Source organism: Rhinatrema bivittatum, chromosome 5 (genome assembly GCF_901001135.1).
Source record: "Rhinatrema bivittatum chromosome 5, aRhiBiv1.1, whole genome shotgun sequence".
In the NCBI taxonomy this organism is placed as follows: domain Eukaryota; kingdom Metazoa; phylum Chordata; class Amphibia; order Gymnophiona; family Rhinatrematidae; genus Rhinatrema; species Rhinatrema bivittatum.
This window is the reverse complement of record NC_042619.1, coordinates 362,313,881-362,340,229: the sequence shown is the minus strand read 5'-3', so window position 1 is coordinate 362,340,229 and position 26,349 is coordinate 362,313,881. Positions and strand designations below refer to the sequence as shown.

The following is a 26,349-nucleotide window of genomic DNA, read 5'->3' as shown; positions in this document are numbered from 1 at the left end:
TGGCCTGTTGGACTAAAGTAGTCACTTCTTCCCTTGAAATCGGGGCAGTGTCCACTGCCACTGGGGAAGGTACTGCTGGCGCAGTTGGCACTTCCACAATGATTCGTGGTGGCACATCCTCTGACACCGAGCCCGGTGGACAGCGCCGTGGTTCCTCGTGTACAGCTGGTGGAGTTGACTCTAGTACACAGACCTTCTTTGGCATTGGCTCAATGGATTTCGATCCTGATATTGATGGTTTACCATCCGCTGGGTCGTTGGATCGGTGGCGATGCTGCTTCTTTTCCCGATGACTCTTCGATACTGAAGAAGATGCTATCAATGATATCGACGGTGCTGGTGACGGACGGTCATCGGCTCGTGATTCACCTCGATGTTTAGTTACCGAGGGGACGACGTCTTGGGGACGACGTCGACGATGATGATGGAATCTTTTTGAACAATTCTTCCATCTTATCCAAACGGGCACGCCTGCCCTTCGGTGTCATCTGGGCACAGGTTGAACAAGCCCAGACGTCGTGGCCTGATCCCAGGCACAGAACACATACATAATATGGGTCAGTAATGGACATAGTCCGGTTGCAGTCTGGACATTTTTTAAACCCCGAGGCCATGATAAAGTTATGGCCTAATAATGGTCGATGACCGGCGGGAATCGACAGTGAAGTGACTGGAATCGATCAAAAACTATCTGAAAATATACTCACCAAGACTATGTCGAAGGGAGACCCAATTATGAGAAAAAATGTGACTGAAAATGTGAAAGAAAATGTTTTCTTCCCTTGAGAAATGTGAGGGAATTCTTTTCCAGAGCTCCTGATCTGCTTTGCTACAGCATGGCAGAAAAAATGAGACTGAAGGGAGACCCCTGTGGCTGAGAATATCATGGCATGCTGGGCATGCTCAATAGGCCCACAGTGCCAGCCAAAAGTTTCTAGAAACTCTTGTCAGAAGTTTTCCGTACCAGGGCTCCATCTGATGATGTCACCCATATGTGAGGACTACATCCTGCTGTCCTGGGATAACACCTATTACAAGGTAAGCAATTTTGCTATCCTCTTCCTCCCGGCAGTCCCGCTCGACTACGGGAGCTACCGAACATCCGGGAGGGGAGGGCTCTGCTCCCCCACCCGTGCACCACCCTGCCCGTTGATGCACAGTCACAGCACTCGAGGTCTCTGAGCTCTGTGTGGTTCCTGGCTCAGACTCCGGAGGTCTTCCTTTCCCCACTAAGACATCCCCGACTGACGGATTTGTCACCTGCAGTGGGGGTGGGGAGGAGCAGATGTTCCTGCCGCGGAATCTTTGCCAGGGAGTGGACTGTACAGGGGGAGGTCCAGGACAGGAGTAAATTGGAAGAGGGACTCCAGAGCACCCCTGCAGATGAGCTCCAGGAAGCTGTCTGCATCCCAACTATGGATGGGTGCCCCTGAAGCATCCATTGCAGGTAGCCCGATTATGGATGGTGGGGCTTTCTTCTTTGGGCTAGGAGAGCAAACCACTGAGGTGAAGTTCCACCCCAATTGTCCTCTGATGTTCTCATGGTTTGTCCCATGCCCTGGGAGTCCCCTCTTCTTGCCACTCCCGCTGTTGGAGGTGATGGGAAGAGGGGGATTTTGTGGGGGCAGGGCAGCTTCATGCTCTTCTCCCTCACCCCCCCTCCTCACCCACCAACCTCCGGTCCTTCCCCTTTGTTGAATTCCTAGAGGGATCGCGTAAGCGGTGTCCATGGCTTAGACCCGAGCCCGAGCAACCTCCAACCGTATCTCTCATTGAGAGGGCACGAGCTCTACTCTCTTTCTTAGGTGGGGGTCCGGCAGCCTCTGAATCGCCGCAATGAGGGGGGGAGAAGTGTCCACTCTGCCAGCAGGGGGGGCAGCTTAGTCCTCTTCTCCCTACTTTTAATACTATTTTCAATTTTTTGTTGTTCAATCAACTCTCCAGAAAGGGGTGGTACATGCTGAGCACCCTTCGCCTCTGACGGGGGGATGTAACTCCCTGAGGCCTGCTGAGACAGAGTAGCTCCCTTCTTTTTTGGCTCGGTTGGTGGAGCAGTTGTTGCAGATGGCTCTCCCAGAGGCGAGGGGGTCCTGGCGTCCGGGGTACCGCTCATGAGCTCGGCGGCTCTGGGTGGACCGGTTGCAAGGGCATTGTGAAGTTGTCCTCGCCTCCGAGGACACTTTCTCCTGATGTGTCCCGCTTTCTTACATAGGTAGCACTGGTACTCTAAGGTGGTATAATATATTTTTAAGTGCGGTCCCCATCCCACACAGGAAACCATCCCTCAATGCCATCCTTCCCCCTGGGAAATACTATCCAGGCTTGATGCCTATGGGACTCCACATGCCTCATTGCCTTTGCCTTGAAACCTAGGGGAAGGACTGTGATGGATGACCTCACTTCCCCTAGGGAGCTGAGCTGCTGCCTCAGCCCGGCCTCTGTCAGGAATGGTGGGACATTTGAAAGGACTATTCGTATCCCTTGTGTGTCAAGGGGCTCTGGAGAGTGGAAAATATCAACTACTAGTCCAGTAACTAGAGCTTTGTGTACCGTGGCTAGGGAGCATAGATAGATCACTGCTCTGCCACTTTCCTTGTTGGCAGAGTGGACATTCTCTGCCCCCATGATCTGTGCCGCTGCCAAGGCATACGTGTGGATATCATCCGTAGCTAACATTTCGCACCGAATAGCTGCTTATGGCTCAGGCCGCAACACCCTCCTGTGTGAGTGTGTGTGGCTGCGTAGGATTTTACGGCCCTGGTTGGTTTGCTCGGGCCCGGTTCCTCCCCTCTGGATTTCTTCTGACTCTTCTTTCCCCCCTGGGCTTCTCCCCCGGGATCCCTGATGTCCTGGCTGCCTTGGGGTGAGGTGATGGGTAGGATAGGCCTACTTCCGGTCTTGGGGTTGCTATTCGCTGTGCCAACATCTGATACAGAAGGGTCATGGACTCCTGCAGGGGACTTACCATGGGGGCTACCCATGGGGTCCTTGCTGGCATTAGCTTGGAAGAGTCCATCCTTGGACTTACCCACGAGGTTCCCACTTATTTTGGTCAGGGGTTGCTCACCTTGGGGGTCCCTCGTGGGACTCATTGGTTCTGCAGCGTGCTCTCCCTGGGGTTTGATCGCATCTTGAGGGACTACCTCTGAGGGAGGGGGATTTGTCACGGCAGGTGTCTCTTTTGGTTGAGGAATGGAGAGGGTTCCCTCCATTCCTGTCTGACCTCGGCAGTGCGCCCACTGCTAGACCAGTTGGGCGATGCCAATCTCTGATGGTTGTTGAAATCCTCCCGAGGTCCCCTCCCCTGGACTCTCGAGCTCCAGCTCCTGACAGGGTACCTGGGCAGGTTGTGGCTCTTTCTTCTTCTTAAGCTTAGGTTGTGTGCTGGAGTCCTTATGTCTCCACCTGGCCGAACCCTTCCGGGGCATGATGACCTTAAGTTTGGCCCCCTAGGCGTCGGTGGAGCAGCTTGTAATGACGTAGGGAGGGGCCTCTCTGTAATACAAGGGCTTTAATGGTGTCTCAAGTATTGTGTCTCTTCTGGAACACTCAGCCTCCTTGGTCCTCAATGTGCTTGAGTAAAAATAATAAAGGGATGGGCAGGGGGTAGAGAGAAAAATAGGGATGGAGTGAGCTGGTCAGTGGAGGGGGTGGGGGTATGGACAGGAGGGGGAAGCAAGCTCAGGAGACCGAGAAGCAATGGAGGAGACAGTCAGAGGTCTTAGGAAATAAGTGCCTCTTTAGGGGAGGGAAAAACTCAAATAAAAAGGAAAGGTGGCAAACTAATCAAAACTATGAACTTAAAAGAACTCAAAAGGGACAAAAAACACAAACCAAACATACAACTACAAAGGAACAAACAGAAACCACAAACAACCCTACAAAATCAAAGAAACAAACACACAACTACAAAACTAAATCACAAGCAAACAACCTTACAAATTATGCAAAAACAAATGAACAAACTGAATCAAGCACAAAAAACAAAATTACCAAAAATAAACTCTAAAGAAATACAACTAAGGAAAAACTAAAGAAAATGGGGGAGGGGAGAGGGAAAAACTGCAGCTACTCCTGCCCAGGTGCCAGGTGCCTTGCCTGGGAAAATTCCTCAGCAGAAAGTTAAAAATGGCTTACCTTGGGTGAGGCAGTAGCAGCAGCAAGTCCAACTTCCCTGGAGAAAGTAAGGGAAAAAGGAGGTTCTCCCCTTCCTAGAGGGGAGAAAGAGCCAGGGGAAAGGAAACTTCCGGTCTTGGGATTGCTTTCCCCTGAAAGAAGCAGAATAGTGCAGCTCCTCTCTGCTCAGAGAGAGCTCAAAACCAGCATCCTCCAGATAGCAGAAGGCGATATTTCAGTCCATCGCAAAAGAGTATCGGGAGGGAGGCTGGTAACACCCTCTCGACAGAAACATGAAAAAAGAATTCCTATTGCAGCTCCTGCATCCCGCAGGAGACGCAAAAATGACTGAAAACTGAAGTCACGGATTGTACTATGACTGGCTTCTAAGGTGTCAGACAGCAGAAGGCACCTGGGAGTAGAAAAGGGACTACAACTCCCAGATTCATGGAGGCACAGCTGAGCCAATGGGAAAAGGAGGACGCTGATCAGGCAGCTGAGCTGAGCTTCAGTGACTCAGACACACCCGAACCAATGGTTGTAGAGGAAGAGGGCGTGCCAGAGTATTTCGAGTGGCCAGAAAGGCTGAGCTCCTTGGGGGAGGAGGAGGAAATGGACACAGATGACCCAGCAGAGGAAGCTGCTGACTCCAGCATGGAAACGGAGTGAATGACACTGCTAATGGGTGGGATTTTGATTGGGATGTTTTACTTTATTTTGCTGCACCGTGTTTTTGTTAAAGGAATGGGAAGGCCGTAACCTGCTGCACAACCAAGGGGAGTTGGGGCGGCTTCTGCAACTCCCAGGCAAGGCGGTTGTTTGCTGGCTAGAGAAGCCAGGCGGTGTTTGCCCTTTACAGAAGGTTTTACAGATGTCATACAATATACATCAAGTGCATCTCAGGTTGGTGAGATTACTAAGAAAAATTGGAGCCTTTTGTAGTTATACTCATGTTTTACTGAGAAAAACTGAAGTTTGCTTATACCAGAAGAAAACATTTCAGGGAAATACTTTGTCCAGCATTTTTTAATATTAAGCCTGAGAAAGTGAAGCAAATTGGCATTACCAGTCTTCATAAATGTGGTTCCTGGTCTGTCTGTGAATTTACCCTCTCACTGAAAGTATTTGAACATTCAGTTACAAAGAGTACATACATTCTGTGACATTTTTATCACTTGCTTATGTGTATGTCCCAACAAGATATACATTGGTAAGACTATTATAAGTGTTCTCAGGCTTCTATCTGAACACCACAGTAGTTTTAAAAATGGACATTTAGAAGCACCTCTTGCAGCACACTGCATAAAGGAATCCATACTTTTGAACAACTGTGTTTTTTTGCAAATGCTACCATAATTAAACATCCACAAGGTAGTGAACAAAATGTTCTTAATCAATAAGAACAGTGATAGATTTTTAATATATAGAGCACTGAACCCTTTGGTTTGAATGTTAACATTGAATGGAGCCACTTCATTTGACTAAAGGTCCTGATTGGAAATTGTTTTTTAGAACCAATCATTTTTCTTCTTTTTGACAAATGCTATTGGACACTTTTGCTTTAAAAGACGTAGCTTTGCTGCTGAGTCATTTACGTTGAGTTCTGAAGGAACTCAAAAATGAAATTTCAGATCTATTAGTTAAAATTTGTAACCTATCATTAAAATCATCAATTGTACCTGAAGACTGGAGGGTGGCCAATGTAACACCAATATTTTAAAAGGGTTCCAACGGCGATCCGGGAAACTATAGACCAGTGAGCCCGACGTCAGTGCCGGGAAAAATAGTGGAAACAATTCCAAAGATCAAAATCACAGAGCATATAGAAAGACATGGTTTAATGGAACACAGTCAACATGGATTTACCCAAGGGAAGTCTTGCTTCACAACTATGCTTCATTTTCTTGAAGGGGTTAATAAAAATGTAGATAAAGGTGAACTGATAGATGTAGTGTGTATCTGGATTTTCAGAAGGCGTTTGACAAAGTCCCTCATGAGAGGCTTCTAAGAAAACTAAAAAGTCATGGGATAGGAGGCGACGTCTTTTTGTGGATATAAACTGCTAAAAGATAGGAAACAGAGAGTTGGACTAAATGGTCAGTTTTCTCAGTGGAGTGTCTCAGGGATGTGTACTTGGACCCATGCTTTTCAATATATTTATAAATGATCTGGAAAGGAATATGACGAGTGAGGCTATCAAATTTGCAGATGATACAAAATTATTCAGAGTAGTTAAATCATAAGTAGATTGTGATAAATTGCAGGAGGACCTTGCAAGACTGGAAGATTGGGCATCCAAAAGGCAGGTGAAATTTAATGTGGACAAGTGCAAGGTGTTGCATATAGGGAAAAATAACCCATGCAGTAGTTACACGATGTCAGGTTCCATATTAGGACCTACCAACCAGGAAAAAGATCTAGGCATGATAGTGGATAATACATTGAAATTGTTGGCTCAGTGTGCTGCAGCAGTCAAAAAAGCAAACAGAATGCTAGGAATTATTAGGAAGGGAATGGTGAATAAAACGGAAAATGTCAAAATGTCTCTATATCGCTCAAAGGTGAGACCGCACCTTGAGTACTGTGTACAGTTCTGGTCATTGCATCCCAAAAAATATATATTTGTACTGGAGAAGGTAAAGAGAAGGGCGACCAAAATGATACATGGGATGGAACAGCTCCCCTATGAGGAAAGGCTAAAGAGGTTAGAGATGTTCAGCTTGGAGAAACAACAGCTGAGGGTATGGATAGAGGTCTTGAACGAGTAGATGTGAATTGGTTATTTACACTTTCGGATAATAGAAGGACTAGGGGGGCACTCCATGAAGTTAGCAAGTAGCACATTTAAGACTACTCCAAGAAAATTCTTTTTCACTCAATGTACAATTAAGCTCTTGAATTTGTTGCCAGAGGATGTGGTTAGTGCAGTTAGTTTAGATGAGTTTAAAAAAGGTTTGCATAAGTTCTTGGAGGAGAAGTCAATTAACTGCTATTAATCAATTTGACTTAGGGAATGGCCTCTGCTATTACTGGCATCAGTAGCATGGGATCTTCTTAGTGTTTGGGTACTTGCCAGGTTATTGTAGCCTGGTTTGGCCTCTGTTGGAAACAGGGTGCTGCGCTTGATGGACCCTTGGTCTGACCCAGCATGGCAATTTCTTATGTTCTTAAAAATGTATGTAGGTATTTTTGGCCTCAGTTGAGCTGTTTTGATTCATAAGAATGCACACTTTTGGTGAACTGAGTAATTTACATATTTAAAGGTATCACAAAAATATGATTTAATTTTATAACTTTTAAACTGCATTTTGGAGGTCTTTGAGTAACATCTCCATAATGCAGTCTTCACAGGTTGAAACTCTGGCCATGTGGGAACACTTCAGAACATTTTTGCATTAGGATTGTAAGTGATGTGTAGCTTCCTTATATTGATTTATTTAAAGAATTTTAGCATTTGAGGGAACATTTGTCACAATTCACAACCTATTTCTAAAGTATGAATGTTTTTCTGACTAATGATTTTGCACATATTTAGCATTTCAAGAGCCTCTTGCTCAAGATCAGACATCTGAAGTTTTTTCCCACATCCAAAAAAATATATACATATATGTATTGTAATGGGTGGTACATCCTATTACACAGATTAAAGGGGAGTAGAGGAAAGAGGAAGCTGGTGTAGGCAGAACTGGCAGGGGGTGGGGTAGGGGGGGGGGGGGGTAGATAAGTACAACTCCCAGAGAGCCATGGGGCTGAGGGAAAGGGAGATTAAGAACATAAGAAATTGCCATGCTGGGTCAGACCAAGGGTCCATCAAGCCCGGCATCCTGTTTCCAACAGAGGCCAAAACCAGGCCACAAGAACCTGGCAATTACCCAAACACTAAGAAGATCCCATGCTACTGATGCAATTAATAGCAGTGGCTATTACCTAAGTAAAATTCATTAATAGCCATTAATGGACTTCTCCTCCAAGAACTTATCCAAACCTTTTTTGAACCCAGCTACACTAACTGCACTAACCACATCCTCTGGCAACAAATTCCAGAGCTTTATTGTGCGTTGAGTGAAAAAGAATTTTCTCCAATTAGTCTTAAATGTGCTACTTGCTAACCTCATGGAATGCCCCCTAGTCCTTCTATTATTCGAAAGTGAAAATAACCGAGTCACATCTACTCGTTCAAGACCTCTCATGATCTTAAAGACCTCTATCATATCCCCCCTCAGCCGTCTCTTCTCCAAGCTGAACAGCCCTAACCTCTTCAGCCTTTCCTCATAGGGAAGCTGTTCCATCCCCTTTATCATTTTGGATTGCACAAGACCAGGAACCAGGTAGTATCCTGATTAAGAAGGAGCTACTAGATATACATAGCTGGTGGAGAAACCAAATGGAAGAGGACAGCATGGGGGAAGGAGAAGGGGAAACTGCTGGCATCTAATAGACTGTCAGCCAATATTTTAGCAAATATCTTAAATCCAATGTTAAGTAACGATATCAGTCTATATGACCCACAAACTGTGCTATCCTTCCCTGGTTTAGGGATAACCATAAGACTCACCAAACTCATCGATGGTGACAACTCGCCATCCAGCAAAAGATGGTTATATAAATTACATGATGATTCTACTAATAAATGGGAGAAACGCTTATAAAAGCACACTGTATACCCATCGAGACCTGGTGCTTTGTCCAATTTTAGCCCTTTGATAAATGCTGTAATCTCACCCAGTGTGAACTTTTTATTTAACATTTCTTTTTGTTCCAAGCACAAACTTGGTAATTGTACCTCCGACAAATAAGCATCTATAGCCTCATTTTTAATCATTCCATCTTTTTGATATAGATCCGTATAGAATTCCTGAAACCTTTGTATAATTTGACTAGGGTCCTGTTCTAAATGACACTCGTATTTTATCCCTGAGATTTGAGACAGTGCCACTCATTCTTTCAATTTGAGCGCCAAAAGCTTAGAGGTCTTATTTCCCTGTTTGTAGTAACTGCTTAATCTCATAAATTGGTAGTCAATCTGATCAAGCATTAATCTTTTCAATTGGTCCGGTGTTTTTTCTAATTTAATCAATATCTTAGGAGAGCCCTTTTCCTTATGTTTTTCCAGTGCAGCAAAAGCCTCCCTTAGATCCATTACCTTTTGCTCTCTCTGTTTTTTAATCTGGGAAGCCCACATAATGAGCTTTAACCACAACACTCATTTTAATCCGTACCAGAAAATGTCCTCTGTATCTGTCCTATTGTCATTAAAGGCAAAATAATCCTATATATCTGTTTCAATTTTCTGACAAATGGTTTCAACCTTTAACAAGGAGTCATTTAATCTCCAGGATTTCCTCAGCTGGAAAGGACTAAGATTTAAGAATTCAGCCCAACCCAAAAAGGTTCAGGATGCAATCATATCCTTGCTTCTATATTCGTCTGCACAATGTTCCCCACCAATGCCGCAGAACAGAGAAACATGTCTGTACGAGAATAAGAATCATTTGGTATGGAATAAAAAGTATAGCCTTTAGTAGAGACGATCTTAAATCTCCAACTGTTCACCAAGCCAAATGTCTCAAGGTGGTGGTGTAGCTTTTTCCTATGTGCTATCTGAAAAGCTCCAGATATTTTTGAGTTATCGATAGAAGGCCAAATAGTCAAATTGTATTTATAAATGTCCAGGGATTTAATACACCTACTAAATGACAATTATTATTTAAAGAATTGGTCCGACAAAAGGCAGATATCGCCTTTATTTAGCAGACACATTTGAAGAAAAAAAGATGAGACTTTACTGAAGCCTAAGACTTATTGGCAGATGCTACTAGCTTCTGCATGTAATAATAAAAAAAAGAGTAGAGGGGTGGGAATGTTATTATATAAATCTTTGACTGTCTAAATTAAGGAGGTGAAGCGAGATAAAGAGGGCAGATTTATATTATTGAAGGTTTAGATATTACTTTGGCAGACATAAATTCCCCCAATCAGGAAAAGGGCCTTTTCTTTGAATCTTTACTAGAATACCTTGTGGGGTTTGCAGTATGTTCAACTAGTTATGCCCCAATATTATACAGCAACAGAAAGAAGCACTTTTTAATTATCAACAATATACTGATTCAAGTTAATAAGCCAAATTGAAGGATAACACTCAGTATTTGGATACCTGCTTTCCTGTGGAAACTCTTCCATCGCAAAAAAGCCTGTCTGACCACCAAGGAAATTCCAGGTTTCTTCGGATCCCCTGGCTGAATATCTGTAACATCCAACTCTGCCTCTTCTAAGGCTTTCAGCACTTCTTTCCTTGACTTGATTTTCTAGGTAACTCCATTGAAGCTTAAACCAAAGGGAAAAGTCCAACGATACTATATATTCTCTCACCTCAATCTCCCAGCGCAAAGTCACATGGGCCAAATCATTGTACAAAGTCAATTTAAGACCCTCCCAGAGCACAGTTCCCTGGGCCCTGGCCAGACACATAATTCACTCTTTCACTAGAAAGTGTTTCAGATAGGCCACAATGTTTCGGGGGAGATTTCCCTTTTGAGGGACCAATGTCCAATGCCCCATTCAATATGAATCACTGGAACTCTTCCATCTCTGTTTTGTTGTCCCATAAGTGAGTGGAGCAAATGCGCTGTGTCACAGCGACTGTGTCCTCAAATTGAGCTCTCTCGAGTAGGCTTCTGATCCAAATATTGCTCCTCCTAGATCTGTTTTCCAGGTCTTCAGTTTTCTCAAAGATCTTGGCTGCATGATCAAATATAGATGATGTATAGCTCATTATCTCCATTATTTGAAGCTCCTGCTCCTCCTGTTTCTGTTCCATTTCTTCGATGCGGTCATCCAGCTCAGACACCCCTCCCCTTCAGTTCTGACATTAAATCCCAATTTTCTTTTTCTAAGAAACAGTCTTTCATCTCTATCCGTGTGAATGCTAGTAATTTATAACCTATTATTAAAATCATCTATTCTACCTGAAGACTGGAGGGTGGCCAGTGTAAGCCAAATTTTTAAAAAGGGCTCCAGGGGTGATCTGGGAAACTATAGATTGGTAGGCCTGACTTCAGTGCTGGGAAAAATTGTAGAAATTAATCTAAAGAATAAAATCACATAACATATAGAAAAACATGGTTTAATGGGTCACAGCCAACACGGATTTACACAAGGGAAGTCTTGCTTCACCAATCTGCTACATTTTTTGAAGGCGTTAATAAATGTGGATAATGGTGAGCCAGTGAATATAGTGTATTTGGATTTTCATAAGGTGTTTGACCAAGTCCCCTATGAGATACCTGAGAAAAGTAAAGGAACAAGTGGCAAGTTTCTATTGTGGATTGTGAACCGGTTAAAATATAAGAAATGAGTGGGACTAAACGGTCAGTTTTCTTAATGCTGAAAGGAAAATAGTGGAGTTCCTCAGGGATCTGAACTGGGATCAGTGCTTTTTAATATATTTATAAATGATTTGGAAGAGGGAACGAATGAAGGGATCAGATTTGCAGACACAAAATTATTCAGAGTTGATAAATCACAAGTGGACTGGGAGGAACTACAGAAGGAACTTGTGAGTCTAGGAGACTGGGCATCCAAATGGCAGATGAAAGTTAACATGGACAAGTGTAAAGTGATGCACATAGGGAAAAGAACCCACAGTGTATCTTTACAATGAATAGTTGTTTTGATTTAAACTTTCATTGATTTGTTTGAGTTAAGTACATGCTTTTAGATTTATATCATGTTGACTGTTTTGTAGCATATCAATGTCTCACCACACTGCTGCTGAACATTAAGGGGCAGATTTTAAAAGCCCTGCGCGCGGATTTACGCGTGCAGGGGACTTGCTCGCAGGCACGCCTATGTTTCATAAGCCGCCGGCGGGCGCAAAGCCCCAGGACGCGCGTGGGCTTTGCTTGGGGGGCGTGTCGGGGGCGGCGCAGCATATGGGGGTGTTCCAGGGGTGGGGTCGTGGTACCGGCCTGGGGGCATGGCTGAGGCCTCCGAACCCACCCCTGGTCCGGGGAATGGTGCGCCGGCAGCAGGCTAGCGCATGCAAGTTACGCCTGCCTTAGGCAGGCGTAACTTTCTGAACAAAGGTAGGGGGGGGATTTAGTTAGGGCTGGGGGGTGGGTTAGGTAGGGGAAGGGAGGGGAAGATGGGGGGGGGGGGGGGGGGGGCGGAAAAAAAGTTTCCCTCCGAGGCCGCTCCGAAATCGGAGCGGCCTAGGAGGGAATGGAGGCAGGCTGCTCGCCTCAGCACGCGCAGGTTGCACAATTGTGCACCCCCCTGCCACGCGCATGTTATAAAATCCAGGGTTGGCGGGCGCAGAGGGGTGCACAATTGTGCAACCTGTGCGTGCCGAGCCGAGCAGCCTGCTTCCGTTCCCCATGGAGGCCGCTCCGAAATCGGAGCGGCCTCGGAGGGAACTTTTTTTCCACCCTCCCACCTTCCCCTCCCTTCCCCTACCTAACCCACCCCCCAGCCCTAACTAAATCCCCCCCCTACCTTTGTTCAGAAAGTTACGCCTGACCGAGGCGCACCGGCTGGCTGCCCGCGCCATTCCTCAGCCCGGGGGCTGGTTCGGAGGCCTCGGCCATGCCCCCAGAACACCCCCGGGCCCGGCACCACACCCACGGCCCCCCCCCGGAACGCCCCTGAATGCTGCACCGCCCCCGACACGCCCAAGCAAAGACCCAGGACTTACGCGCATCTCGGGGCTTTGCGCACGCCGGCGCGCAAGTCCCCTGCGCGCGTAAATCTGGCTGAATTTACGCGCAGGGCTTTTAAAATCTGCCTCTCTGAATTCTTAAAACAAAAAAAATCACCTTAAGTTCTTTAACTTCATCCTTTTTAAGAAATGCCTGAGTCACATCAACTCCTCCAATTGGTTTTTTTTCATTTCCATGGGCAGAAATCTTCTTTTCAATTTGTTTTGTCAGTTCTTTGACAACTGTAGCTAGAGAAAAAAAATATGACAAGTGTTGGGACAATTTTATATAGTTTGCTTAATACATGTTACTTTTACTAATTACCCACACAAAATATCAATAGTACGACTTTTTTTGTTGTTGTGTGAGCAATCCTCCTCCTGCACTCCAACTCCTTGCAATGTCAATAAAGAGGAACCAAGCTACTTAAGTAAAAAATTTTAAAGGTGGGCACAGAATAAATATGGGAACACATAACTTTTTGTAACATTTTAATAAGTCAGAATAAAAACAGAAACAGAGAAAATGACAGCAGATAAAGACCTTTCTGTTAAAAAAAAAAGTCCTTAGATTACTCCTGAGTCTATCTTCTTCCACACTCATCTCATGACCCCTCATTCTAGTGCCTCCTTTCCATTGAAAGTGGCCTGACTCTTGTGCATTTATTCCTTTGAAATATTTAAATGTCTCTTATTATATTTCCCCTTTCTCTACTTTTATCCAGGGTATATATGATTAGATCTTTAAGTTTGTCCCCATACATTGTATTATAAAAATTTCTGCCCTCTAGAAAGACTTTATCTGGTTTACATTCTTTTGAAGGTTCGGTCTCCAGAATTGTACACAGCTCTTCAAATGAGATCTCAGAGACAGATATAGAAGCAATATCAGCTTCTTTTTCCTGCAGTCTACTCTTCCTTGGCACCCATCACTTTAGCTACCCGTTTGACTACCTTTTAGATCATCATATATGATCTCACCCCCAGCTACTACATGTGTCTTCTGCATAGAGGAACTTCACCGCCTATATTATATTGCTCCCTTGGATTTTGGAACCAACCTATGCATGATGGTTCAATTTTTAGCCTTAAATCTTAGCTACCAGTTTTTAGCCTTAAATCTTAGCTACCACCATAGGAACCTCAGAAACACCATGCAAGGTCCATCAAACTCTGATATCTATCTCAGACAGTGAGTCACAAGCACATGGTAGATCCCAAAAAGTACATCATAAGAACATAAGCCCAGCATTCTGTTTCCAACAGTGGCCAATCCAGGCTACAATTACCTGGCAAGTATTTTCTGTTACTTACTTCCAGAGATGGCAATGACTTTCCAACATCTACCTAGCTAATAATGTTTTATGGACTTTTCCTCCAGAAACTTGTTCAAGTCTCTTGTTAGTTGCCTTGACCATATCTTCTGACAACTGATAGCCTGACTGTGTATTGGGTGAAAAATACTTTCTACAATTTGTTTTAAATTTGCTGGCTGTTATATTCATAGAGTGTCCCCTTGTTTTAGTAATATTTGAAAAGATAACTAAACATCCTTAATAGTCTCAGGTGTGACCAACTGCCTTCTCTTGCTTACCCATGATTAACCACCTACCGCACCCCCCCCCCCCCCAACCCCAAATGCTTCTATCATATTTGTGAGAGACAATTCTGTCATACTGATATTCATAAAGAAGCTTTTTATTGGATGGATATGGCCGCAGCATAGATCAATTTGCATACAATTCAGTAACTAAACATCAAATACTAACATATTCTCAATCCCTAAGGTGACCACACCTGCACCTGTTAAAATTCAATTCACCAAATGCTCCACGGAATAATGCTATAGCAAGATAGTGCCATTGGGGGAAGCAGGGCAGTTGAAACCTCACCCCTGATGTTATCCTACTTTAGCCAACTAAATAACAAAAGTAATTCAATCTGCCAGCTAGGCCTATGGCACCCAAATCAAAAACAAAACCCATTTTGGAAAGGAATTTTGAAGTGGCCACGCTAAATTATGTGATTTGCAAGAACAGATCTGCCCAATTGCATAGCCCTGGTTCTGGAGACTTTACAGTGGAAATACAATTGCTATTGTATAGTGTGCAGGATCTCGCAAAAGAACTTAGTTATAGCAGCAAACGTAGGATTACATGCCCAGAGTATTACAGTGTCACTTTACCAGGTTCCTGTAAAGTTTGTCTACCTATACTAGAGACTAGATCAGGGGTGTGTAAAAATCACGCTTTAATTCATCTGCTGGAATGTGGATATTAACAAGATAGCTCCAATGCTGCGCAAGCTATATCATCAGCTTGTTGGAACACCTGAAGAACTGTCCTGCTTGGAAAACAATCGGTCATTATCTGAGGCAATAAATCATGGAAAGGAAACTGGCATGAAGAGCAATTCCTCTGGAGGCTGTCACAGAATACTCCTATAAAGATGTGTTATATGTTCTGGTCTTAAATAGGTAGAATGCTATCGACAAAGAACATCTCAAACTAGAAGTTCACTTTCCTTATCAGTAGGAATACCTGCATAACGCAGAGACACAAGAGTATGCAGCAATTTTCTTTAAAGACAGGATAGGTAATGTAGTCAGCCAGCTCATTCTGGAACTGCAATCAGGAGTCACACAGGTATCTGAAGATCAAATGCCCCGAATACAATAAATAATGAAAAGACCAAAATCTAGTAGCTAATTTCTTAACATCGCCATGAATAGGGACCTGACATATGTGTGCTGGTCAAAGGTCAAGCGACATGTGCTAATGTCAAGGATGAATCACCAGGTGACAGGTGCCTGGATGCCATAAAATGACCTGCTAAAGAAAGAGAAAAATATGATACTGAAAAATGCTGACATTTAAGTGCTGAGGTGAAGCGTGTGGTACTACCCAATCTAAAAGAACGATAGTGATCGGTCATTAGTTGAGTGTATCAAGACAATATGTAAAGAATTGTTGAAAGAACTGCAGGTGTTACCTGAGAAATACTGTTATAGTGGAATGGACTGTCTTATCACTGTTGGCTGCCATGTGAAAAAAGCCAGTTTGCTTACAGTAAATGGCGTTTTCATTAGATAGCAGGATGAATTAGCCATGTTGTCTGGGATGTTTCCCAGAGGCCCAAGGCGGGAACCTCTCTCAGAATGTTCAGAGCTGTGCTCCTGCATAGCCCGTTCCCACGTGATTTCCTGCATTGCTTTAGTTGGTCAGAAAGCACAGAGAAGCATCGAACCGCAAGAAAGAATAAGTGAAGCAGAAGAATCTAGACTGTCCAGGGAAGAGGGTGGGGATGCATGGCTAATTCATCCTGCTATCTACGAAAAACACTGATTACATGAAACAAACTTGCTTTTTCCCCCGCAGATAAGCATGTTGAATTAGCCATGCAATATGGGAGTCCCCAGCTAGGGAATTCAAAGCATAGTGCCAGTCCCGTCTAGAAATGTCATTGCATTTTGTGGACATCTCAACACTAGTCTGTGCAGAGAATCCCTGTGACTGGTGGACAGACTCAAGAGCCAGTAGCATAATGCAGTATTTTTTGCTTCATAGATGCATCTGAACTGGCTTGTTGCTGGAGACAGTAGAGATGTGAAACTATGTAGCGAGGATCAAGTAGCTACTTTGCATATGTCCTGAATCGGCACATTGTATAGATGAGCAGCTCTCAGCTGATGTACCTTGACGTTTGAATCTAGAGGAGTAGCAGAAGTGGATACATTGGGTAAGCCAACTGGCTAGCATTTGTTTGGTTAGTGGTAACCTTGAAGGATTCAGGTTGAAGGAAAGGAAAAGCTGGGAATGCCTGTTAGATGAATGAGTCCTTTGCTTATAGTATGCTAAGACTCTCTTGCAATCCAGTGTGTGCAGTAGACCTTCCTGTTTGGAGGCATGTGGTCTGGGAAAGAAGGTTGACAACGTTATTGTCTAATTCAGATGAAAGGTTGAGACCACCTTTGGAAGGAAGGACAGAAGGGTCCGTAAAGTGACCATATCATGGTAGAATTGCAGATAAGGCGGATAGTGTACTAGCACCTGAAGCTCGCTGACTCGCTTCGCTGAGGTTACATAAGAACATAAGAAAATGCCATACTGGGTCAGACCAAGGGTCCATCAAGCCCAGCATCCTGTTTCCAACAGTGGCCAATCCAGGCCATAAGAACCTGGCAAGTACCCAAAAACTAAGTCTATTCCATGTTACCATTGCTAATGGCAGTGGCTATTCTCTAAGTGAACTTAATAGCAGGTAATGCACTTCTCCTCCAAGAACTTATCCAATCCTTTTTTAAACACCGCTATACTAACTGCACTAACCACATCCTCTGGCAACAAATTCCAGAGTTTAAATGTTACTAGGAATAATACTTTCCATGGGACAAATTTCCATGAAGCGGTTTGCATTGGCTCAAAAGACTGAAGCATGAGTGATTCTAAAACCAGGATGATGTCTCATGGGATTGCTAGGTTTAAGATTGGAGGGTGGAGTCTCAATGCACCCCTTATGAAATGAGATACCAAGGGATGTGTTGATATGGGATTCCCCTGAACTAAAGGATTGTATGCTACTATAGCACTGCGGTGTACTCTGATGGATCAAACTGGCAGGCCAGACATGTACAAAAAATACAGGAATTAGTAATTGCTCTTGTGAGGATCCGAAGGGATCGAGCGATACTGAAGTGCACCAATGAAGATATCTGTGCAGTTACCTGCATAGTTTCTTCTTGTGGACTTCTTCCTGGAGGAGATGAGAATGTCCTGAACTTCTGTCGGAATAGAAAGATGACTCAGTACTTCCCTTTCAATCTCCATTACTTCAAATGAAGCAATTCTTACATGGGATGAAGTAGTATCCCATCATCCTGAGTTAGGAGGCCTGCCCTGTCTTTAAGGGGGACTGGTGGCTGTATGGAGACATGCACTAGGTAGGTGAACCACGATTGTCTGGGCCATGCCGGTGCTACAAGGATGACATCTGACTTCTCTGCAATGCACTTTTGAATCACTCTACGGAAGCAGAAAGGATTCCTAAGTTACTCTTCAATTGCTCGGGTACAGAGAGCAAAACTTCGGTAGTTTTGTGTTTTATTCGGTTACGAGAAGATCTATGCGGGGCATCCCCTATCGCTTGAAGAGGAATTGCACCATGTCCTGGTGAAGTTCGTACTCGTGGGAATGAAAGATTCTGTTGAGCCTGTGGGCTTCCATGTTCTTTATCCCTGGTAGGTAGGTGTTATTGTTTGTAAGGTTTTGGGTGGATCCTTGGACACTGTGGCAGCTGACCATGCCCATAGGGGGAAGTCCCGTGAGGAGCCACAGGTCAGGCTCAGCTTTGGGACACACAACACAGAGTTATATCTTTTATTAGAGAGAGTTGAGAAGCCACCAGAGGTGGCAGTAGTGAGTAGAGATGAAGCCCGGCTGGGCTAGGGTTCCTCAGGATACTGGAACAGCGATTCCCTCTATGGCTGTGCTATAGTGGAGAAAACTGAGATAGTGAGTACAGTGGAGCATACACAGAGTTCTGGTATAGAGCCTCGTTGGTAAAGTTACTCACACAGCGGTTTCTCCCAGAAGGTGACACAGAAGCTGGAATAGAGGCAGACCCTCGAGGAGCGAGTACCTGGTTCCAGGGAACAGCTCTGAGGAAATAAAGTTGGTGACTCACTGATAATGTAGGCAGCGGTTTCTTCCAAGCAGAAGAGATAGGTTCAGGCATTGAGTCAGGGAACATAGGCCCTCGAGGAGCGAGTACCGGTTCCTGATAGCGACCTGCAAGAAATGAGAGAGGCCCCCGAGGAGCGGGTACCCAGTTAGGATAAAGTCCAAAAGTTGGAAAGGCAGAGTAGCTAGGTACGGAGAGTGAATCCCATCCGTAAGGAGTCCCCCTTGCTAACTCGATTAGCTAGCAAAAAGTGTAGGCTTTTGTATCCGGAATGTGTGATGTCATCACAGGGGGACGCCCCTGAAGTTTTCGCCAAAGAGAGAATAAGAAGCAGGGCCCGCGCGGCACGCGCGCCCTATGGTACCTGGACAACATGGCGGCATGCAGCGCCAAAGCCGGACCGGGGACGCCGGAGAGGACGGCAGGCAGACGCCGTGGCAGCCAGATGTCCATCAACCGTGGGAGGAGTCACAAAAAAGGTAAGGTGGGCCGAGTGGAGACGTCGGGCAGCGACAATCGTAACAGTAGGTCACTTGCAATTGTATGGAGTGTGCCAGCGCCCACTCCAGTATTAGGACTGATTCCCTGCAGAGCATCCTGGAACTGGACCCTCCTTTTTTGTTTATGTAGAACATGGTTACCTGGTTGAGATGGTGTGGATGATATACCTCGCAGCTCCAGCAGGATTATCTGGAAAGTTTTTTTTGTTGGGGGACCAAAGGCCTTGCATCTTGAAGTGTAGCACATGTGCGCCCCATCCCTTTGTGGGTGCATCTGTTGTCAGGACAACCTGATGCACCAGGTTCCAGAAAGGTGCTCCCGACTGCAGGATCTCAGGCGTTAGCCACCAGTCCAAGTCTGAGATCATTGGCTGAGTTAAGGTCTCCTTTCTTGACATAGGATGGTAGCATTGATATTTTAGACCCCAATGAATTTGGCGCACATGAAGGCGAGTATGGGGAACTACATACATTGCCACAGCCATATGCCCCAGTACCGTGAGAATCTGATGAGCCGTTGGGTTCAATAGACTTCTCAATGATGAGGCTAGATGCCGAAAGGTTTGTATCCTATCTGTGGGTAGAAAGGCTTTGCAAAGATTTATGTTTATGACATCACCTAAGAATTGCAGGGTTTGAGAAGGGTCAAGATTGGATTTTTTGTAACTGATGATGAAGCCTGCATTTTCTAGTCATGTTATAGTTTGAGTCTGATAGGCATGGATCAGTTTTTGATTCGGGGCCACGAGCAGCCAATCGTCCAGGTAGGGAAAGACCTTTATTCCCTTCTTGCGAAGATGGGCCACAGCTACTGCTAAACATTTCGTGAATACTCTGGGCGATGATGACAGGCCAAACAGCAGGACCTTGTACTGATAGTGCTGAGTGTTCACTTGGAAACAAAGGTAGCGCCAGGAAGAAGGGTGCATTGGAATGTGTGCATAAGCATCCTTGAGGTCCAAGGAGCACATCCAGTCACTGGGTTGCAGAAAAGGCAGAATGGATTTGAGAGAAGTCATCATGAAATTCTCCCATATATTAAATTGATTGAGGGATCAGCGGTCCAAAATGGTCTACAACCTTCTGCACTTCTTGGGAATGAGGAAGTATTGGGAATAAACTCCCTGAAGTTGCTAATATTGAAACACAACTTGGATCGCCCATTGATGAAGCAACAATTGGACTTCCTGCTGGAGAAGGATTTTGACCCTCTTTCCCCCAAAGGGTGGAGTAAGGTGGGGTAATGTCAGAACACTTCAAAAGTTCAGGTGGTATCCATTTTGCACAATTCTGAGAATCCGATACAATGTTATCTGCTGCCAAGCTGTTGAAAAGGAAGCGAGGTGGCCGTCGATCGCCCGTTGAAGCTGTGGCCGGATTAAATTAAAAAAGGTTGCTGTGATTTCTAGCTGACATTTTGAGCCAGCTTCTGAATGTATTGGGTTCTGCTATGGCCCCGTGTTTGAGCCTGTTGCAGTTGCTGCCTCTCTTGTTGGTATGGCAAGAACTGGTAGGATGAGAATGGACCATAGGAGCGTCTTGGATAGAAGGGCTTTTTGTATGTCAGATAATAGTATCTTGTGGATGTCTGCTCCATTGGTGACGTGAGTGAGGAAACTGTGGCACTTTGATCCTTGTGTTGGGAAACTGTCTTACGAAGCTTGTCCCTGAACAAGTTGTTCACCCTTGATTGGGAGGTTCTCTAGTTTCTCATGCACATCATCATGAATCTCACTCACCCTCAAGCAGGCTACTCTTCTAGCCACGATGGATGCTGAAAGTATGAGCCGATGTCTCTAAGCCCTCGTAGATGGTTTGGAGAGGTGATGCATGTCTGCTATAACTTGATTTCGCAGCTGATCACCTGTGGCCTGGTCCCCTTCTGATTTAAGTCCCTGAAGGCATTCATAAAGGTACTGTGTAATAAACTAATGTTGCTGAATTTTTGCATTTAGCATCTCACCTTGGAATACCTTCATACCAAATCATCAAGGTTCCAGTCATCTTTGCCTGGGAGTGTGTTGGAGTAGAACTTGGTCTTCTTGGCCCACTTCATGGCCGATTCTACTACCATGGATGGATGCAATTGTTAACTGAACTGGCCCATAATTCAGGGAATTCCTCATTCTGAACTTTAAATCTGATTTTCTGGACATGGCAGGCGCTGAAAACGACTCCCACGTTTTATTCATGACTGCATCTAGGACAGAGTGCAAAGGGAGGGCTGTTGGCTCTGCAGGGACATTGAACATTTTTAGGGTGCCGTGAACCCGGTAACTTCTTGGTTTCAATCTTCAAGAAGGTTCCTACTTTCTCAATATGAACGGTCCCCTGGAAGCGAAGATAGTTCAGGTGGGACCTCTGAGGGTATGCCTGTTGAGGAACGTGAAGAGGAGCGTGTCAGCTCACAGTCCGGTCTGGAGCCTACTGGGCTCATCCCCATGATGGCATCGTCATCTCCCGATACTTCCTGGAGTGGGGAAGAAGGAACAGAATGCACACAGTCCTCTTTTGATGGGCTAGAGGGTGTTATGATTAGTTAGTGTGTAGGCCCTGGGCCGAGGTGAGAGATGGTACCAACCACAGGGAGGAGCCCTGTGAGCCTCAAGGTCGGGAGGTCTCAGTGACATCAAACACAGTATCAGTCTAGAGTCTTTATTAAAGAGAAAGAGTGACACAGCCCATGAATGTCAGAGAGAAGGTCTTACAGACCCAGATACAGAGGGTCCGTGGATAGAATACCCCCAAGTGGATACCTCCGTACAGCGAGGTACATTGATGATGTCTTCAGTAGAGATGGTAGTGGTCCGCAGAGCGGGGTACACGATGATGTCTTCAGTAGAGATGGTAATGGTCCGCGAAGCAGGGTACACCGGAGAGGGTCCTCAGTAGTGATGATAGCGGTACGCAGAGCAGGGCACGCCGATGATGTCCTTAATAAAGATGGTAGTGGCCAGTGGAGTGGAGTACTCACGGTGAAGGTCCTCAGTAGAGAAGATAGTGATTCACAGAGCACTGGTGAGGTCCTCAGGAAGGAAGGTAGTGGTCCTCGAAGCGGGGCATGCCAGAGGAATCCTCAGTAGAACAAAAAGTGGTCCGCAGAGCGGGGTACTCATGGAAAGAGTAGCGAAGGTTCCAGGGAAGCCCTGGGGAACAGAGCAGGCAGACGTCCCAGGCGATAAGCCCTCTAAGGAGTGGATAGCCAAGACGAGGAGAGGGCCCCCGAGGAGCGGGTACCCAAGATGTCTATGCCTGGAAGCAGGAACTGGAACACAGGTCCTCTGAGAGCGAGGTGGATTTAGCAAGAAGGGTTCTTTTTGCCAAGTCATTGGTAGGCAGGGCCAGCAGGCTTAAATGTCTTGGAGAGATGACGTCAACTGGAGGGGACGCCCCCGAGGTTCCTGCCATGACTGCTTTAAGACTGGCCAGTGTGTGCGCATGCCTAAGGATATCCAACAGCAAGATGGCGGTCGGCAGCGTCCATGCTGCCCCGGGAGGCCTGGGAGTGGTAGGCAGGACGTCGGCAGCTGGCAGAGGCTGCCAGTCTACCCCACGGAGTCAGGGAAGTAAAGAAAGAGGTGAGCGAGAGTGGTCGCAGCCATCTGCGACCGGGTGTAACAGAGGGTGATATCAGTTGCTGACTCGACTCCAAAGTGTTAAAAAAAAAAAAAAAAATTTGGAGGAGTCCCATGATCTGCGACACTGCCTTCGAGGCTGCACCTTGCATGCGACAAGAGGTGGAAGAGGCTCTTTTCTTCTTCTATGAAGATGGTGAGACACCAAGGACTGTCTCGAGATTCTTCGACCTCTTCGCTTCAGAGGTAGAAACTGGCGGGCTGATAATAAAAGGGTCCAGATGCTTCATATCCCAATCTTGAGACTTAGGGAGTTTATTTAACGGTTTTTGGGGCACTGGTCTTTTCTGTCTTGAGGCAGTTGAGTACTCCATGACACTGCCCCTGTCCAAGACTGATGAAGAATGCCCAGAGACGTGAAGAATGTCTACGTCAGAAGCCCCTGAGCCCTCCAATTTACTTTGGGTAAAGACCATTTGTGGGTCTTGCGGATACTGGGAGCTTTCTATGACTGAATCCTGTGGCGCTTTGCACTTTTGCATAGAACTTGTTGATGCAATACGGCGGGACTTGTCCTTTGCCTTATCACCCAGCATATGTTTTTCTACCAAGTTATACTTCGGCATCGACTGCCAGTTGACACCTACTTCGGACTCTTCTCGTGACATGTCAATCAACGCTCAGTGTCTGGAACCTTGCATCAGTCGATGCCGTGTTTCATGCTTTGTCTGTTGCTTCGCTGAAGCAGTCAACGTACCTGGTGCAGGAATGCTCCCCTTCTTCTGTGCCATGACGCTGGACGCACTAGGAGAAGTCCATTACCTGCTACTAATTAAGTTGACTTGGAAAATAGACACTATTACTAGCAACAGTGACATGGGATAGACTTAGTTTTTGGGAACTTGCCAGGTTCTTATGGCTGGATTGGCCACTGCTGAGGACAGAATGCTGGGCTTGATGGAGCCTTGGTCTGACACAGAATAGCATGTTCTTATGATGTCCGTTCGTGGATTACAAACTGGTTAAAAGACAGGAAACAGAGAGTAGGATTAAAAGGTCAATTTTCTCAGTGGAAAAGGGTAAACAGTGGAGTGCCTCAGGGATCTGTACTTGGACCAGTGCTTTTCAATATATTTATAAATGATCTGGAAAGGAATATGACAAGAGGTTATCAAATTTGCGGATGATACAAAATTATTCAGAGTAGTTAAATCACAAGCGGATTGTGAAAATTACAGGATGACTTTGCGAGACTGAAAGATTGGACATTCAAATGGTAGGTGAAATTTAATGTGTAGAAGTGCAAAGTTTTGCATATAGGGAAAAATAACCCTTGCTGTAGTTACACGATATTAGGTTCCATATTAGGAGCTGCCACCCAAGAAAAAGATCTAGGCATCACAGTGGATAAAACTTTAAAATTGTCAGCTCAGTGTGCTGCAGCAGTTGAAAAAGCAAACAGAATGTTAGGAATTATTATTAGTAAGCGACTGGTTAATAAAATGGAAAATGTCATAATGCCTCTGTATCGCTCCATTGTGAGACCGCCCCTTGAACACTGTATACAATTCTTTTTTTTTTAAATTCTTTATTTATCATTTATTTCATTTACATTTAAACAGAGAGTTTATATCATATACATTCAAAGAAAACATTATCATTCTGATAAACATAATCAATTATATAAACTACTCTTCTGTAAATCAATATTTATAAAGCAATTTAAGAACCTCAGGAGCTAAATAAAGAGCATTCTCAGAAGAATTACCTAATTAAGAAATATTGCAGTTTCTGTCTCCTATAATCCTCAAAGTTAGGCGTTACCCGTCTCCCTCTTACATTTGTCTATAAATGTTCTTAATTGTATCGGCTCATAAAAAATGTATTTATTATCTTTATATGTAAACATACATTTACATGGATATCTAATAGCTAATTGGATTCCTAATGATTTAACTTCTTGCATCATACCCACAAATTGTTTTCTTCTAATCTGAGTATCTTTTGTGACATCTGGATAAATCCATATTTTTTGTCCAAGATATTCTTTATCACGATTACGAAGAAACAATTTCAAAATTAAATCCCTATCTATCTCATAAACAAAGGACACTAACAGAGTTCCCCTATATTCAATTTGGTCTTCATAAGGTGTCTCTAGGAATACTGTTAATTCTGTATCTAAATTTATTTCTGAACCTCTGGTGCCCTTCCTATTTTCTTTATTAGGAACATAATAAATCTTTGAAAAGATAGGAACTTTCTCAGAATTGAAAGTATATCTATCAAATATTTTTTAAATTGTTCCTTCGGTGAAATTAATTTCACACAGGGGAAATTCGGTATTCTCAAATTCAGATATTGCAATTTATTTTCAATTTTTTCATAATTCCTTTTCATTAACTCATCTGATTTAATTAAATTTACCTGAAATTCTTTGACTGTTACCAATTGATCTGTGATCTCATTCAATTTTTTCCCATGTGAGTTTGCCAGGGAATCAATGTTATGTACTTTGTTTTGAGATAGATTAATAGCTTTTGTTAAAGATGATATTGATCTTTCCATAGTCATCAAAGCTTTCCATATAGAATCTAATGTAATTACATCTGGTTGAACTATTTTTTCCACAGTAAGATCGGGTAACAACCCTCCTTCTTGGCAAACCTCTGAAATCTTTTGGATTTCTTTTGCCAAGTTACCTTCAGTCCCTTCTGATGGTACCCTAATTCCCAAGGAAGTCTTTTCAGGTTCTCCTTCTACATTCAGAGTTCCACTAGCATTTAGCTGTTTCCCCTGAACAGTACCTTGAAGATATCCCAGGGTCGGGTGTGAAGGTGTTTGAGTTTGATTGTCCAGGAGGGTAAGGTTATGCTCCTCACCTATACCCTCAGCAGACTTAGCTCCCGGTGTTGAGACTGCGACCGGGGCAAAGAAACCCTCAATTAACTGCTGCGAGGGAACTGCCTGCGTAGGAGCAGAGGAATCCAAACGCAGGCAGAGGTGGAGGGGGTCCTTGGGGCTGGGAACCTCACCCCCGGTAAGAAGGTCTTTTTCCTCTCCTCTCCGACCTCGAAGTAATGCCGCGGCAGTGGCGCCTTTATAGTGGCAATCAGGTCCCTGGTAAGTGATGTCAGCAGAGGTGGAGGGGGTCCGTTGGGGCCGGGAACCTCACTCCCGGTAAGAACATCTTTTTCCTCTCCTCTCCGACCTTGAAATAATGCTGCGGCAGCGGCGCCTTTATAGTGGCAATCAGGGCCCTGATAAGTGACGTCAGCAGAGGTGGAGGGGGGTCCGTTGGGGCCGGGAACCTCACACCCCCGGTAAGAAGATCTTTTTCCTCTCCTCTCCGACCTCCGAACACTGTATACAATTCTGGTCACCTAATCTCAAAAAAGATATAGTTGCGATGGAGAAGGTACAGAGAAGGGTAACCAAAATGATAAAGGGGATGGAACAACTCTATGAGGAAAGGCTGAAGATGTTAGGGCTGTTCAGCTTGGAGAAGAGATGACTGAGGGGGGGATATGATAGAGGTCTTTAAAATCATGAGTGGTCTTGAACGAGTAGATGTGAATCGGTTATTTACACTTTTAGATAATAGAAGGACTAGGGGCACTCCATGAATTTAGCAAGTAGCACATTTAAGACTAATCTAAGAGAATTCTTTTTCACTCAACGCACAATTAAGCTCTGGAATTTGTGGCCAGAGGATTTGGTTAGTGCATTTAGTGTAGCTGGGTTCAAAAAAGGTTTGGATAGGTTCTTGGAGGAGAAGTCCATT

General features: G+C 44.7%; 1 protein-coding gene across 7 annotated transcripts in view; it reads right to left on the bottom strand.

The window, feature by feature from the left end:
* DZIP1 (DAZ interacting zinc finger protein 1) overlaps positions 1–26,349 on the bottom strand; it is a 600,492-nt gene that overhangs the window by 88,424 nt on the left and 485,719 nt on the right. For all 7 annotated transcript variants that reach the window (XM_029604725.1, XM_029604724.1, XM_029604720.1 and 4 more), the window contains one exon: positions 12,930–13,060. In XM_029604725.1, the coding sequence (XP_029460585.1) occupies positions 12,930–13,060 (131 nt within the window). The remainder of the gene's footprint in view (positions 1–12,929; positions 13,061–26,349) is intronic.